Raw genomic sequence first — 16,668 nt, 5'->3', positions numbered from 1 at the left:
CATTCTTTTTATTGTTTTCTTTTACAGTTGACACTGTCTGTGTTCTAAGATACCTTTGTCTGTTCCGGCTCCAAAAAGACTCTTCTCTTTCGTTGTCTATAGCTTTAGCTTTTACTTATGTCTGTAGTTTGTTTCACATCAGTTACTTTTATTATGTTAAACCCGCCCTTTCATCCCGGTGTCTGCCCATCACCGACTGGTTATTTTTGGCATGTTGCTGGATTTCGTTGGTTAATACTTTGCTTCTACATCTGTGTTTATCAATGCAGTTGGCCCATGATCATTGTCAAGTTTTGAGATGAAAGTTTTGCCCCCCTCATAGAACGAGTTGGGGGGCGGCCTCTTCATTCTGCTCACAGTAAACTCGGGTTTGGTTGGATCATCTGTTCTTTGAATGTGGGTGGAACCTCCCAGTAGAGCTCCTGACCCTGGGTCGATCGCGAAGTCTTGACTGTGAAGACGGGTCCGTGAAGCGTGGCGAGAGCAGTGGTCTGGAGATGGCATGTTGCAGTGGCCGGGGTGGCACGTGGATGCGGGTGAGGTTGCGCCCTGGCTGCTGCAGAGGTGGAGGCTGGGGGAGGTCCTCGGGCCTTGCGCCTGCCGGGGCTGTGATCTCCCAGCTGGTGTCGGAGGCCTGGTGCCTTCCTGGCTTCACCATCAGAGATGTGTGCAGAGGCTCCGCCTGCCCCAGGGACACCAGGCACAGGGTATTTGGGGGAGGATTGGCTGGATCCCTATAGACGTGCCTCCTGTGATGAACACAGTTGAAGGTCGGTCTGGCAGAGCCAGTTTGAATTACAGAAAGCCTGCTCCGGCCAGCTGTCCTCGTTTTCTGGGAAAGGAATGGGAGGAGTTTGATTCTTGCTTCCTGACAGATGGCCAAGGCTCTGCCCCGGAGAAAAACCCTTACAGCAGAGCTGGGCTCAGGTCCCAGCTTGGAGCTAACTTTCAGATGTCCCTCCCCCTCGCCCTTCTTCCCTCTGCCCCTGCTTTCAGGATTCATCTCTCTCTTTGCCACATCCTGGGACCTGCTACTTCCTGATAATGGCTGAGATTTTTAGCCTCTGATGGCCACTTGCTATCAGTCCTTCACATGTTTGCTTTACGAGGACCTCGGGCGAGGCAGGGGTCATGGCCTTTCCTGTCTCTCCTTTGTTAGGCCCTGTGTGTGAGAATGTCAGGCATTCAGTGAGTTGGATTGAAATGCCTCGAACCTCCCTGAGCTGCTGGCAGAGATGTGCTACATGGGCTCTCAGAGCAGAGATGTGCCAGGCGGTGGCCCTGCTCTTCCTGCCTCCCACCAGCTGGGCGGTGGAGGGTCTCAGGTCATCCGCAGAGTGTGCGTCTGTGCCTCTGCTGAGCGTGGGCCATGTGCGGACCCATGGGTGCCCTAGAGCCCGTGGCAGAGCAGTTCCTGTGCTCTTGGGGAGTCTGCTGCTGTAATGCCCAAGGGGCAAACAGCACCCAAGTCTCAGTGGCGTGCAGCAAACACCCACTGGCCCCACTGGGTCAGGCTGGATTTGGGCTCTGAGTCAAATTCAGGGTCTTTATTCTGGAGCCCAGACTGAAAGGGCAATAGTACCAGGGTGTCTTCTTACAGGGGACCGCAGGACACCAAGCCGAGCATAGAAACCCCTGAACACATCTGCTTACGTCAGAACCTCTGATTCTCCAGTGACCAAAGCAAGGCCCTCCTGAGGCACCAACCTGGTGGGGATGGGGCCTGCAGAGTCCCACGGCAAAGCGAGTGACATCCAATCCTACGGCTTTAGGAACAGGAGCCTCCCCGCGGTCCTTTCCTTGGGGCCCCGGGAAGGTCTGCGGCACATGTGGTGGCTGGTGCAGAGCACGCTCCACAATGTTCAAGTGGCTCAGGGAACAAGATGAACCCACCAAAGGTTCCAGTTGGATTCTTTACCAAAGAAAGTTGAAAGTCGTGTTGCTAAAGGAGCCGAGTTGGGAAGGGTGTTGTCCTTGTGTCACTTCTCTGGCTTCATTAACATTTCACTCAAATTCTGTCTGTTTCAGGGAAATAGTGGAACATATGGTCCAGCACTTTAAAACACAGATCTTTGGGGATCGGAAGCCAGTGTTCGATGGAAGGAAGAACCTCTACACAGCGATGCCCCTTCCGATCGGGAGGGAGAAGGTGAGTTCATGGAGCCGGGCTCGGGTCCCACAGTGTGACTGCTAGTGCAGGTAATCGTCCCACCTTGGGGAGGGCGCCTGCTCGGCTCTGCTTCACCTGCGGTCCATTAGCACTGCCTTCCAGTGCCCTGGCGGTCAGTGGTAGACAGTTAAGCTGTCCGTGTCCAGAGACAGGCTTTGGGAACTTTTAAATGTGAAACACAGGCCCACGCAGGTGCACAGGCTGCTTTGGACAGAGGGATTGCGTGGGGGTGGGGACCACCTCAGGAGAAGTGCGTTCGCATGAGTGTAGGGGTGTGTGTGTGTGTCTGTGTGTGTGTGTGTCTGTGTGTCTGTGTGTGTGTCTGTGTGTGTCTGTGTGTGTGTGTCTGTGTGTGTGTGTCTGTGTGTGTCTGTGTGTGTCTGTGTGTGTGTGTGTGTCTGTGTGTGTGTCTGTGTGTGTGTGTCTGTGTGTGTGTCTGTGTGTGTGTGTGTGTCTGTGTGTGTCTGTGTGTGTGTCTGTGTCTGTGTGTCTGTGTGTGTGTGTCTGTGTGTCTGTGTCTGTGTGTGTGTGTGTGTGTGTCTGTGTGTGTGTCTGTGTCTGTGTGTGTGTCTGTGTGTGTGTCTGTGTCTGTGTGTCTGTGTGTGTGTGTGTGTGTGTGAGAGAGAGACAGAGAGACAGAGAGAGACAGTGGCAGAGAAACAAAGCTGACCTTTGGCTGTAGCCATTGATTCACTGCTTGTGTTACAGTTGCCTTTTCTTACTGTCCTTCCTCATTGTAATTATTTAAAAAGTAATAAAGTTTCTGCCTAGAAGTTGTCACTTCTTGGCACATCTTTCAGCAGATGGGCTGCTGCAGGGTGGTCAGGGTGTTTCTTGTAAGTAGCAGAGTAGAGACTCAGCTCAGAAACAATCTTTAAAAGAGAATAGAAAAGCTGGTTGCCTTCGAGACTGACCTGCACAGTTAACTTCTTAGGCTCCAGGTCCCCGAGGAGGACTGTAGCTCAGAGCTGTCTCACCTGCTGCCCCATCGGTGACCTGCGCACTCGGCAAGCATTGCATTTTTTGCTTTTGTATTTTAGCGATCATCTTAAAAAGACTAAGCTCCTTTCACCCGCCTGGATGGCCAGCAGGCTGGGTGGTTCTGGTTTGGGGTTGCAACCGATAAGAGGAGAGGTCGTTGTGGCCGAGGGAGGCTGGTGGTGATAAGGGCTCTGCGCCAAAGGTCCCGTGGTGACTCTCAGAGATAGCACCAGCGCCGCCTGCACAGGGCGATTGGCACCCATGTCCCAATTTGGGGAAGTGCCAGGCCCCTGCTCCTGTTAGTGCTAGAGGAGCACCCTTGCAAAGTAGCATGCTGTGCATTTGAAATTCATGGATTATAAAGCTTTGTGTTTAATTTGCACATTTGTTTTCGTTTAAAGTTGCGTAAGAAAGAAAACCATAAGGAGTTTATTCACAGTTTTAGCTGTACATATTTATAATTACACACTAGGGGCTGAGGAATATTTTCCTTCAGGAGGGTAGGGGAGTCCATACCCTATTGGAGTTTGAGATGGGCTCCTACGGAAATTAACAGCATAGCTCCAAGGTAAAGTGGGTCGATTCGAGGCCTTACTTCGTCCTTGCTCCCAGTGGCGCCCTGGGTGAGCGCCTCACCTTGCCAGCCTCCGCTGCGCCGGTAAATGGGGAGATGGTATGGAAGCTGCTCCCCAGGTCCTGTGTGAGTTGAAAGTGAGCGTACCCCGAGAAGAGCTTTTCCCCTTTAGTGCTTCCTGGGTGTCCAGGCATCTGCATCTCCAACCAGCTCCAAAGCCATACTGCTGGTCCAAAGCCAGGCTTTGAGTTGTCAGGGTCTAAGGCTCTTAGCAGATAGTGCTGGCTTCTGTTTCTGGTCCGAGGGACCCGTATCTGTCATCCTCACCTGTGCCACTGCCCTGTGCCGCATCTCATAGCCAAGGGCCACCTTTTTTTCTTCTATGTGTGCTCTTTTTCCTGTGAAGTACTTTTGTCTGTATCACGGGCATTTCTGTAGTTGGCGTTGGGGCTTCGCACTCTGCCATTCTGTACCTGGCGATGCTGGTGCGCAGCCCTGTCTGCATGGGGAAGGGCCCAGAGTGATGCCCCACCGCCCGCGTCCTCATTCAGACACAGCTGTCTTCCCACACTTGACTGTGAACTTGTTTGACCAGACGGCTCGCTGAGGGGATGGCAGGGTGCATGGCGTCGAGGCTCCACGCTGTGAGTGGTTGCTGCTTGTCTCACCACACGTCTGTTCTGGGAAGGCTTTCTGCCCATGGTCTAGTCACTGCAGAACCAGTGCCTGTGGACTCTGAAGGGACCCAGATGACGGGCCGCCCAGCCCCTACAGCTTTCTCAGTTGTTTCCACTGGGGAAAGAACTCCCAGGACCTGCAGCAAGCCATCCACATCCCATTCCTCTGCCTGGTAGCAGCCTCAGCCTGTGCCCTCCCTGTCCCTGCCCCCTCCCCCTCCCCCTCCCCTTCCCCTTCCTGGGGCCCACCCGACCCCTTTCTGGCGTTGACCCTGCAGGGTCTGGTGTCCCATGCTGCATACTGGGTGGGCACAGAGTGAGTACCAGACGTGTGGAAGGGAGAAGTCCCAGTCTGAGGTCCAAGCTGTCACTGCTGGCAGCATGAGGGGCTTGCGTGCCCCGCATGTGTGCGCCCCATGTGTGTGCTTAAGTAAAGGCTGACCAAGTGCTCTAACCCAGGAGTGCTCCGGATGCCCACCTGCCACCTTGGGCCTCCCAGCAGCTGCTTCAGAGGATGGCATGAGTAACCTGTGCTCTGGATCCCTCACAGGTGGAGCTGGAGGTCACGTTGCCAGGAGAAGGGAAGGACCGCATCTTCAAGGTGTCCATCAAATGGGTGTCCTGTGTGAGCTTGCAGGCATTACACGATGCACTTTCAGGGCGGCTGCCCAGTGTCCCCTTTGAGACGATCCAGGCCCTCGACGTGGTCATGAGGCACCTGCCGTCCATGAGGTGAGATCCGTCCACGGTGAGGGCCAGGGGCCGGGAGCATCTGCCCCGACCCTGGGCATTCCCTGGGGAGTTTGAACCCTGTCTGAGGAAGAGCTGGTTCCTGGAGTTGGGATTTGTATAATGAAAATAACAGCACTGCTGATATGGGGAAAAGTTTTAATGTAAAAAAAATTCCCTGGAATTCTCAGCCGAGCACAGAAAGATCACCTCCCTGAGCTCTTGTGCTGGTGAGGCTCCCCGGCTCCCCCGGTGCTGTGAGTGCTGTTTCTCTGTTGCCTTCACGCTTGGGACTGTCCTAGAGGAATAGTGTCGAGGTTCTGCCCGGGGCAGGGCGCCCCTCGGGAGGAGCCTTTCTGGACTGCAGGGAGCACCATGTTGTTCTGTTCTGTGGGATTGCTTTCTCACTACCAGGTGCCGTGCTTGAACTTGCTGGGACAGAGGGTCGGTGACACTTTAAGGGGTGGTGGCCCTCCAGCGGCTCATAATTTGCCAGATGGCTGGACAAGGGCTGTGCCAGCTCCCAGGATGGGAAGCCTGTTCTTTCCACATGCATGGTATACAGGAGAGCCTCGGGAGCTTTATGAACAAGGGAAAGAACAGCCTAACACTGAAACAAAGGTCCACGCCGACCGCTCCCAGTGCCGACCAAAACGCTAAGGTTTAGCCCAGCCGGGCGTGGCTCAGCGGTTGAGCGTTGACCTAGGATCCAGGTGATCTGGGTTCGATTCGCGGTCAAGGCACATGCCCGGGTTGTGGGCTGCAGCTGATCAATGACTCTCATCATTGATGTTTCTGTCTCTCTCTCTCTCCCTCTCCTTTCCTCTCTCTGAAATCAATAAAGATATACTTGAAAAAAACAAAAACAAAAAATAAACCACTAAGGTTTAGGGGAGAGCGAGGGATCCTTTGTAAGTGAGAGAAGGCAACTGAGGCGCTGTGTGAGATTTTAGGGGGACGCTGGTGGTCTCATTCTTAGACGGGTGGGGGTGGCAGCAGGACAGGCTGCCACTGGCAGGGACCCCCCCAGCGTGCACTCTGTCCTTTTGGGGTCCTTACTGATGCCACGTCCGGCGACCAGGGCCTGCTGGTGCCACTACATTGGCCGATGCGCCTGCCTCGCTCCGGGGGCCCCTCGAGGGCGTGTGACCCTCGTCCCCCGCGGGGTCCTGCTCCTCCCTCCCGTAGTCAGAGCCGCTCTGTAGAGGGAGCTGGTGAAACAGGAGTGGACGTCCGGTGCTGCATCTGGATGTGGTCCTCGGCCCCAGGCAGCCAGACCCTTCAAGGCCAGGCTGTGGCTGGCGCGTGGCAAACGCTGCTTCCGTCTGCACGGGCGCCCCCGACACGTTCCAGAAGGACGTGAGTGCTGTGAGCAGGAGGAGCAGGGCAGGATACCCCTGAGCGTGGTGGCGAGAAGACAGCGTCAGGACCCTGAGACGAAGCGGGACACCACGTGCGCTCCAGGCCCCACGCACGGCCGGAGCACGTCCCGGGGTCTGTCTCCATGTCACACGTCCCCGAGGGGAACCCTGGTGGGCAGGGGAGCCTGGCTCACAGAGAATGGCCTCCATGTGCCCACCCTGCGTGATGCGTTGAAACATCTCGCTGTTCCTGCAGCAAGGCCCAGGTCCCCAGGCTGCGCCTTACATTGCACCTGGCAACGGCATTTCATAAGGACAAGAGAGGCAGAAGTGTCGCTGTGCCTGCCTGCCTGGCACAGGTGGGCAGCACCTGGGCCACAGCCGGGGTCTCTCGTTCCAGGTACACGCCCGTGGGCCGCTCCTTCTTCACTGCGTCCGAGGGCTGCTCCAACCCCCTGGGTGGGGGCCGGGAAGTGTGGTTTGGCTTCCATCAGTCTGTCCGCCCTTCTCTTTGGAAAATGATGCTAAATATTGATGGTAAGCAGAGCCCGGTTTTCATTGTGGGGTTGGGGTGGGGGGCTTGCAGGGGGCCAAGACCTCAGGGTGGGCCCGTGTGGCCAGCTGCAAACACAGCTTCTGTCAGAGCTTGAGATGCTGTGTTACGCCTGGTCTGTCTCGCCTGCTGGTCAGGGCAGGGCAGGGTCCTTAGATGGAGCAGCAGGCCACCTGCGGGGCTCACCACAGCGGGGTTGGAGGGGGCTGGGGGCTGCGTCTCTAACAGGGTTCCAGACGCTACAGCCGGTGTCCACTGGGCAGAACCGGGTTTTCTTGGGAGTTCTGAGTGGAAGCCCCACTTCCAGTCCCCTGATCTCCTATGTGATTCTTAGGCTCGTGTCCCAGGGGGTGGTCACCTCAGAGAGAACGACACCAGAAGGGGGTCAAGAAATCCAGCCTTTATGGTTGCGATATTGGGGTTTGTTTTAAACCTAGTTTCCATCTCAGAGGGTAACTTGAGACCCTAGCACCCCTTCAGTGCTGCCCCTGACCGGAGGGAGGATCGGGCAGCCGGTGACCAGGCTTGAACCACCCCGTCTCTGTCCCGCCTCCAGAGCTGGAAGGCGGACTTGGCTGACAGTGAGGACAGAGTGCAGGTGCCCTCACCCGGCCCGTGGCAGGCCAGCCCGTGTCACACTCCTGCCTTGTCTCTTCCCACCTCCAGTCTCAGCAACTGCGTTTTATAAGGCACAGCCAGTAATCGAGTTTGTTTGTGAAGTTTTGGATTTTAAAAGTATTGAAGAACAACAAAAACCTCTGACAGATTCCCAAAGGGTCAAGTTTACCAAAGAAATCAAAGGTAGGTGCCTGCCCATGCCCGCGGCCTGCCTCCCTGCCCAGCGCGAGCTCGCTCACTCCTGTGGGCGTCGGGCGGACTGGTGTGGAGGGGATTGAACCCACTTCACAGGCCGGGAATAGCAATGCCCTGTCCTAATGAATGAGTGACCCTCGGTGGGGAAAGGAGCGGTCGTGGCCCACTGACGTCCGCCTCCAGCGTCAGGACCGGAGAGCAGCGCGTGGCCGTGGGCCTCGGCTGCGGTCAGTGCTGCCGGGCGGGCGCCCTGGTTCCTGCGCCTCACCCTCGAAGCTCCGGCATCGTCAGCACCCCCTGTGCTGGCGGCCAGGGCTCAGTGCCCTGGCTCAGGCCTCTGCACCTGTGCCGTTCTGAGGGTGCTCGAAAGGCCACAGGCAGCACTGTTGCTAAAAATAACTGAAGGAGCCACAGGAAGCCGTGGTGGCCGACTCTGGCCTCCAGGCTGAGTCCCCACGTCCCCGTCTCTTCAAGAACAACCTTGGCCCTTGCTAGGGGAGAAGGCACCCTGTGGGTGAGCCTGGTCCAGCCCTGCGTCACCCTTCCCTGCTGCTCCAGAATGCCTGATGTGGGCCTGGCAGCGGTTCCCGTAGAAACCAGTGGTCAGGACGTGGGGCTTGCGCTCCGGCCGGGCCAGTCCTGACCCTGAGGCGCTGCTCTGTGTCGCTAGGTCTGAAGGTGGAGATCACACACTGTGGGCAGATGAAGAGGAAGTACCGTGTCTGCAACGTGACCCGGCGGCCTGCCAGCCACCAAACGTAACTGCCTCCTCCCAGCTTGTGTCCCCCTGACCCTCCGTCAGTCAGAGGCCCCAGCTTGGGAACAGTGACTCTTCTGGAAAAAAATTACATCAATCTAGTTTTAAAATTTCAAAGCTACACCTTTAGCTCAGTGGATTCCAGGTCACCTAGTGAAATGAAACCTGGGGTCCCACCTGGGTGGAAGGGGGCTCCTAGCCAGCTTTCCTCCTACAGTGTTAGAAGGACCTGTTTGTTCTGAGTCCTCAGTGCTGAGCAGGGCTTGGAGCGAGGGGGGGTCAGCAGGCATGTCCCCACCCCCATTCAAGGGCATGGCCCCCACCTGTCTTACGCTGTGTCTCTGCCCTGACTTCACTTACCAGTCAGCGTCCAAAGCCATGTAGTAAGTAGCCTGGCCTCAGGATGGGGCCCTGTCCTAGGCTGTACTCGTTCGTTCGGGGAGAACAGGTAACTGTGGCCCCAAGCTCCACCTTAGGGTCCCCTGGCCCAGTGAGCACATGCTTGTTCATCTCATGGTCATCCCATGGAATGTGCCTGGTCTGTCACGGGCACTGGGGACACTCGTCCTGACACGGGGGCCCCTCACCCCTGTTCTCCCGTCCCTGCACACCGGCCTCTCCTGCCTCTGCCCACTCACACAGGTGGCCATGGGTGCCCCGGCAGACCTGGGAGGCTTCAGATCCCCCAGGCTGGCACTTGGAGCACATGGGTCGTGAACGACTTCAGGGTCAGTCCTGTTCCGAGGTCAGCTGGAAACCCTCAGGTCTTTCTTTCTGGACTGGTCATTTGCCCTGAATTTCCCATGTCCACTGCCTGTTGTAGGCCTGCAGGCATTTTTTTATTCCCCAGCTGCAGAGAGAAAATGAAAGGTTGGGGACTCTGGAATATTCCCAGTGACCCAGAAGGTGTGTGTGTGTGTTTTTGGCCCCGGGAGGGGCTTTGACCTTTTGCCCCATGCATCGCCTCCCGAGAGGGCAGACCCGCTCCAGCAGCCCTGGGCGGTGGTTGTGCGGGGCGCCGGGCCTGTCCCCACGGGCGCGGGCGCCTCTCTGCTCGCCTAGGTTCCCGCTGCAGCAGGAGAGCGGGCAGACGGTGGAGTGCACGGTGGCCCAGTACTTCAAGGACAGGCACAAGCTGGCTCTGCGTTACCCCCACCTCCCGTGCTTGCAGGTCGGCCAGGAGCAGAAACACACCTACCTTCCCCTGGAGGCAAGTCCCCCGCGTCCCGCAGGCTGGGGGGCACTTCCTGCCCACGTTCGTTGCTCCTGCTGCTGCGGGGCCTCTGCAGGTCAATGACGTGGTCGTGCCTCAGTTTCCCTGTGAATCAGAGGGGTGGGTGCTTCTCCTGAAAGTGACAGCAGGCGCTTTGTGCCCAGCAGGTCCCCGGCACAGAGCAGAAAGTGCTCAGAAAATAAACTTTTTCACTTCTTGTTTGAAAGCCCCTTGCCTGGGAAGAGCCCTACGCTGGAGCAGGCATGAGTTCTCTTTCCTTTCAGTGTTTCAAGCTCGCAGAGCTTGTCCACCACCCGAGCAGCGAGAGCTGCGGTGGTTTTCCCGCGCGTGGTGCAGAGGTGGACTGCCTTCCGTTGACAGGCAGCTCTGCGTTTCCCCCTGTGAGGACAGAGGCCACATACCTGGCGCCGGACACAGCTGTCCCCACGGGTGGTCTCGGCTGTGCTTTCCCACCAGTGTGGTTCCCGGCGCAGGTCTGAGTCACGCGGGCTCACCTGGGGTGCCGCGGTCAGCCGCCCGCCCACTGGGCAGCGTGACAGGTGTGCTGTTCCCCGCGGGCCTCAGACCTGGCGTTTGCGCGGGAAGCCGACGTGGCCCCGGCAGAGCCAGTGCTACCCCCGGCCCTGGGGCTCACGCCGAGTTTGTGCGCCTTCTGCCTAGGTCTGTAACATCGTAGCAGGGCAGAGATGCATAAAAAAGCTGACCGACAATCAGACCTCAACCATGATCAGAGCGACTGCCAGATCGGCACCTGATCGGCAAGAGGAGATTAGCAAACTGGTGAGTGTCGCCTCCTTGGGGTCAGACCTGGGGTGGGGATACCCTTGGGAAGCCAGCCAGTACAGGGTGCCCAGGGTAGGGACCCCAGGGCTTTGCACAGACCTCTGACTCTGCCTGTTCTTTCTCCCTTTCAAGATGAGGAGTGCAAGTTTTAACACGGATCCATATGTCCGGGAATTTGGAATCATGGTCAAAGACGAGATGACAGACGTGACGGGGCGGGTCCTGCAGCCTCCCTCCATCCTCTACGGGGGCCGGGTATGTGGGCTGGGCCGGGGAGTGCTCTGCGGGTGCCCGGAGCCGGGGACGGCACACGGGACCGGGAGCAGCCGTGTGTGGCCCTGTCTCGGGTGGAGCCCTCCCCAGAGGTGCACCCCGCCGTCCTGCTGGGGAGCTGTTTCCTCTCGCGTCCTGCTGGGGAGCTGTTTCCTGACGGCTTGGGGGCTTCATAGAGTAGAGGCCCGAGTGTCCTTGGCCCTTTGTGAGTTTTTCAGAATTAATATCTTTCGAAAGGTTTCTGTTACTAACCCATGAAGAGTTTGCAGGCACCATCCCTGTGTGGCGGGTACTCTGCCGACGACGAGCTCCTTTCCAGAGGCCCCGCTGCTTCCTGCCGTCTCGCCTTGTTTGGTGGATTTGGCAAGCGGCACAGCAGTTAGTAACCTGGGTGTCTCTCCGGTTTTGCCCGCTGACCACTGAGCCCTGCAGGGAGCAGGAGCGGGGTCTCCCCTCTCCTCTTGGCTGTTCCCTCGGGAGGCAGAGCACAGCATCTGAGGGGACCAGGCCTGGGGCCTCGGCCTCGGCTTCGGAGGTGCCGGGCCGGCTCGCCGCGAGCGGGAGGAAGCAGCCTCCACTGGCTGCTCACCTGGTGGAGTGTTGCTCAGGACTGTTAGTCCTCAGGACCACCAGCAAGGTGTAGTTTTGTCTGTAGGGCTTTTTCCTTTCATATTTTAAAATAGAAGGTGTTTTTTCCATTTGTTTTATATTTTAAAGCTCAGAAAGTACAAAAGAATTGTAGGAAAAAGTATTTTCTCCTCAGCTCTCAGTTGCTCCCAGGAAGCTGTTGGTGTTCTCTCTCTGCTCTGTGAACTCACCCAGGGATGAGTCTTGTATTTTTTCACCCTTCTTATGCAGACAGTATGTTGAATATACTTCTGCACCGTACTTTTCTTTACTTAGTACCTTTTCTTAGAGCCCATAGAAATCTTGGAGGCGGTTTCGTGTGTGTGACGTGATGCCTTTCGCATAGGGTCCCCATCCTTGTCAGTGGTGGGGGGTGGCTCCCACCCAGCCGCCCACCCTCTCCATCTCTCCCTCTGTCCTGCATCCATCAGTTCACCCACCCTGCAGCCGTCTGGACGCCCATCTGCAGTGCTGGGCAGTCAGAGATGGGCGGCACAAAGATTTAGTGCTGAGCCTCGGGAGCCACCATCTGGTTGGGGGACCAACGGCTACATAAACAGTGACAAACCCAAGGTCAGAGGACCGTGTTCCTCGTGTTTTCTCACTCTGAACGTCTTGCCATTTGCAGAATAAAGCAATTGCCACTCCTGTCCAGGGCGTCTGGGACATGAGGAACAAGCAGTTTCACACGGGCATTGAGATCAAGGTGTGGGCCATCGCCTGCTTCGCCCCCCAGCGCCAGTGCACAGAGGTCCACCTCAAGTAAGGCCGCCGGCGGGACAGGCCCCTGGCTGGGATGGGAGGGATGGGGGCCAGCTGGGGGCCGGTCCTTGCGCTCGGTTTTGACGCCAAGGGGGCTGGCAGCCTTTCCGGTCGCTGAGCAGCAGCCGGACAGGACGGGCCGGGCAGTGGGGGCTTCTCCGCGCTGCTGCTGGGAGCCATTGTCCGAGCCAGTGGGCGCAGCACTGATTAGATGAGAGGGGTTGATAAGTGTAAAAACTAGAGGTGAAAGAAAATTAGGTTCAGTGAACTAAGCTTGTTTTTAAAAACACTTCACATATTTCTGTGAGTGAGTGAGAGGAGAAAACGAAGCCAGAGCGAGGAAGAGATGGCCGGCGGGGTCTCGCTTCCGGGAAAGGGGAGGCATCAGAAGGGGTCCAGAGGGGCGAAGGCTTTGGTGGCCTGTCTGGGTAGTGCGTCCTCCGAGCTGGAAGCCCCGGCGAGGGATCGGCCCGCCAGGAAGCCACGAACGCCCTGCCCAGGCGGCACACCCTTTGGAAGCAGCGCCGTAAACCACAGCGTTGACGCGATGGCTTGTGCTTCCTGCCTCCCTTGGGTGAAAACAGGAGAGAAAAGACAAAGCCCGAGAAGTGTAGCCAATAAACATTCCGGCAGAGGGTGGTTCTGAAAGGCTGTGGCTCCCAGAAGGCTCTCGAGCTGACGTCGAGGGCTGGAGGCTGTCCGTGGGAGGCTGCCGTCGGTCCCCCACCCCAGGGCCCGCTGGCGGCACAGGGCTCAGGAGACCGAGCCGAGGCTCAGCATCTGGGCCCAGCCTCTGCCTGTGTTCTGTCCTTGGCCCTTCATTCTGCTGTTGCCTGGAGCTAGGTGGTCTCAAGGTAAATTCGTGTGGAGACAGCTGCAGATGCAGAACGTCTATTTCTTTCACGGCACTAACGTGTGGGAGGCTGAGCACTTACCGGCTAAGCTGGATCGGGGTGTCCTTACCCTCACTGGGGAAGGCGACATTATTTTTACTCCTAAGCTTAAAATAGGGTCCGTTGATGTGTCCCCAACCCCCTTCCCTGCCCGCCCATGACTTCACGGGGCCTGTTGGCAGCAGCTGCTGGTGTTACTCTAGCTTCAGCTGTTCTGTTTTTCCATGATTATGTCATCCACGTCCCCCAGCCGTACACGGGAGTAACGGTGTCTCTGGAACAGCGCTTGGCGTTCGCAGCCCGAGTGGGCTGGGTGTGTCCGGATGGAAGGGGCGGGCGGGCCTGTGAGTGGGCAGCATCTCGTCACTGCGCACAGAGCGTCACAGCTGGCGAGGCAGCCTGGGCACCGTTTGGAGTCTCCTGTTTTATTGTGGGAAAATAGCCACAAGTGACTTTTCATTCACCTGTTGAGCATATGTGCCGTTTTTTCATGAGTTAGCACGTGGACACAGCTTTGTCCAGGACGTCAGCTCAGACCCCAGCCTCACTAAACATGGGCTGGGTTTGGGTCTGTTGCAGCTGTGCCCCTCAGCCCTGGCTGGTTTGGTGCAGTCGTTAGAGCGCCGGCCAGCAGGCTGACACGTCCCAGGTCCAGTTCTGGCCAAGGGCACGTACCTCGGTTGTAGGCTCCATCCCCAGCCCCCGGTCGGGGCTTGTGCGAGAGGCAACCAATTGATGTGTCTCTCACATAGATGTTTCTCTCTCTCTGAAAAGCAATGGAAAAAATATATCCTCAGGTGAGGGTTAAAGAAAAGTAATAATGATACAACTGTGCCCTTTCCTTGGGGCCTCGGGCTGGCCGGGATTTTCGGGCACTTGGAGTGAGTGCCCCAGCCTGACAAGCCTTCTCCCTCAGGTCCTTCACGGAGCAGCTCAGGAAGATCTCGAGGGACGCGGGGATGCCAATCCAGGGCCAGCCCTGCTTCTGCAAGTACGCGCAGGGCGCTGACAGCGTGGAGCCCATGTTCCGGCACTTGAAGAACACCTACACGGGCCTCCAGCTGGTCGTGGTCATCCTGCCGGGCAAGACCCCTGTTTACGGTAGGCCAGCAGCCACGCAGCTGCCTGGGGAGCTGTTGGGCCTCCGGGGACGCCCCTGGCAGCCGGGGCCCTTTGTGTTTCTGTCCCACTGAGGAGGGACTCCCTCTGACTCACCCGTGCTCTAAGCCAACAGGTGGCTTCTGCTCGTGCCCAAGCCAGTGCTCAGGGCGCCCTCCAGTCCTGTCTGAGGCCACAGTTTCTGGACGCCAGCTCCTGTCTTGTCCACCTCCCGACCCGGGCGTTGGCTGGATGGGGACAGTCATTTAAGGCACACGCTGGGCCCACTGGGAGCCGTCATCAGCTCCTGCTGTGGCCTGGGCGTCCATTTGTAACCGCTGTGCCTGCCTCAGAATTCTCTGGAGGTTCATTGAAGCCCTTTGCACCGGAAAGGCAATGGCACATCCATTCAGCTCAAGCTTACCAAGCCCGGGGGATGGTGTCCCCGGCCCTCCGTTGGGCTGCTCTCGGGCGGGCAGAGGTGTGGAGACAGTGACCACAGTGCAGGGCCCGCCAGCCCCTGCGGCCTGTGGGAAGCGTGGACTCACTGTCAGGGAGGCTTTAGGACCGAGGCCCTGTGGCGGGTGGGGCAGAACGTGTGGCTGCTGCTGCCGGCGGGCCCCCTGTGGAGGCAGCACAGAATATGTGCCCTGCTTCCCCTCCCGGTTACGGATCCAAATAAAGAAGGAAAGAGGACACCGCCTGTGTCCCATCCTGTCACTCTTCCCGCAGGAGCTGGGTCACCTGGGACTGCCCGGGGAGCAGCAGCCCAGCTGCTTTGAGAAAGCCCAGGGGGAGAGGGTATGGGCCTGGCTCGCTCTTTGATGTCAGGGTGGGATTGGCCAAGGGTGCGCCGGCTTCCAGGGTGCTTATTTTTAACTCCTCGAACACTTGCTCATAGTCCCAGACACTGTGGAGGAAGGTGGTGTTCCTCCCAGGAATGCCAGACCCTGGGTTCCAGCTGGGCTCAGCCTGTGCCGTCCTGGGACCCTGGGTCAGCCCCTGGAATGGCCGTCCCTCCTGCACGTGGAACGAGCTGCACTAGCCCGGCCTCCCTGGCGGAGGGGGTGAGGCTTGCGCAGGCAGGCAGTGTCAGAGCCTGAACTTGAACCCAGAGGCTCTGGCTTCCCTGCACCCGCCAGGCCCCCATCTCCCAGGCTTGGCTACAGGTGGGGTGGGCAGAAATGCCAGCGCTGCGGCGGGGGCCAGGGCAGTAGCTGAGGGAGGGTGCGAGCTGGAGAGCTGTCGCGTGAGCGCCCTCTGCTCTGCAGCCGAGGTGAAGCGTGTGGGCGACACGGTGCTGGGGATGGCCACGCAGTGCGTGCAGATGAAGAACGTGCAGCGGACCACACCGCAGACGCTGTCCAACCTCTGCCTGAAGATCAACGTCAAGCTGGGAGGCGTGAACAACATCCTGCTGCCCCAGGGAAGGTGAGGCGGGCCCTCTGCCTGATTGCCTGAGTTGCACTGCCGCCTGGAGAGGCCGCTGAGTCTGTAGGAGGCAGTGCGGTCAAGTGGAAAGAGTCTGGCAGGCTTGGCCGTGGGTGCTGGCTCTGTGAGAAGGGGTCCTTCAGCTCAGTTCAGGGGACAAAAAGAAGACCCATCCAGCACAGGTGGCAGGCTGAACCTGCCCTTCCCTCGGGCGACAGGTGCTGTGTCTATTGAGTGCCTGCTGTGTGCCAGAGTTTGGGCCACGGCAGTGACCAGAGTTGTAGCCCCTAGTGGAGAGACCCAGATGAGCGGAGCCATCGACACAGCAGGTGACTGTACAGGTGATCAGCGGTGACAGGCTCCTGAGGGTAAGGGCCAGGTCCTGAGCTAGGAGGCTGGGAGGTGCTGTATCGCAGGGCTGAGGGGCGGAGGGTGCCCTTGGGCAGGATGCGGCCCTTGGAGGTTCCTGAGTAAAGATTGATCCGTCTGACTTTGTTCCCAAAGGACGGTCATCTCCAAAAACAGCAGGGACCAGAGGTTCCCGGGTTTTCCCAGGAGAGTGCTGGTGGCGGGGGGGCCCCCAGAGACGGATTGTGTTTGGACTGTGAGAGAAAGAGGAGAGTCAGGGATGAGTCCAAGGCCGCGTCGCGGGCCCCTGGAGAGAGAAGGCAGCATTTGTGGGTGAGGAAGCTTGTTGGTCTCAGTCTCCGAGAGGAGACGGCGGGTGGACAACGGGAAACAGGTCTGGTGTCAGGAATGCAGGTTTAGGGGTCCTGGCATAGGGGTGGTATTTAAAGCCACTAGGCTGGTTGAGAACCCTCAGAAGGGTATAGACAGGGAAGATGTGGGAGTCTGGGGTTAAAGGTCGTAGAGGTCAGGAGTTGGAGAGGTCATTGGAGCCTGAGAAGGGAGGAGAGAGGCAAGAGGCTGGCGGGGTGGGTCCTGGACCCCA

At 58.1% G+C, this 16,668-nt stretch overlaps 1 protein-coding gene across 2 annotated transcripts in view; it reads left to right on the top strand.

Moving 5' to 3' along the window:
• Positions 1–16,668, top strand: part of AGO2 (argonaute RISC catalytic component 2) — an 83,886-nt gene that overhangs the window by 46,110 nt on the left and 21,108 nt on the right. For both annotated transcript variants that reach the window (XM_087825526.1, XM_087825524.1), the window contains exons 3-13: positions 2,029–2,149; positions 4,953–5,134; positions 6,893–7,029; positions 7,712–7,846; positions 8,529–8,616; positions 9,678–9,825; positions 10,510–10,629; positions 10,765–10,887; positions 12,161–12,294; positions 14,104–14,288; positions 15,557–15,716. In XM_087825526.1, coding sequence (XP_087681652.1) covers positions 2,029–2,149; positions 4,953–5,134; positions 6,893–7,029; positions 7,712–7,846; positions 8,529–8,616; positions 9,678–9,825; positions 10,510–10,629; positions 10,765–10,887; positions 12,161–12,294; positions 14,104–14,288; positions 15,557–15,716 — 1,533 coding nt within the window. The remainder of the gene's footprint in view (positions 1–2,028; positions 2,150–4,952; positions 5,135–6,892; positions 7,030–7,711; positions 7,847–8,528; positions 8,617–9,677; positions 9,826–10,509; positions 10,630–10,764; positions 10,888–12,160; positions 12,295–14,103; positions 14,289–15,556; positions 15,717–16,668) is intronic.

This window comes from Miniopterus natalensis, chromosome 16 (genome assembly GCF_054644295.1).
Source record: "Miniopterus natalensis isolate mMinNat1 chromosome 16, mMinNat1.hap1, whole genome shotgun sequence".
In the NCBI taxonomy this organism is placed as follows: domain Eukaryota; kingdom Metazoa; phylum Chordata; class Mammalia; order Chiroptera; family Miniopteridae; genus Miniopterus; species Miniopterus natalensis.
Note: the sequence above shows the minus strand (reverse complement) of the source record. Positions and strands in the feature narration are given on the sequence as shown.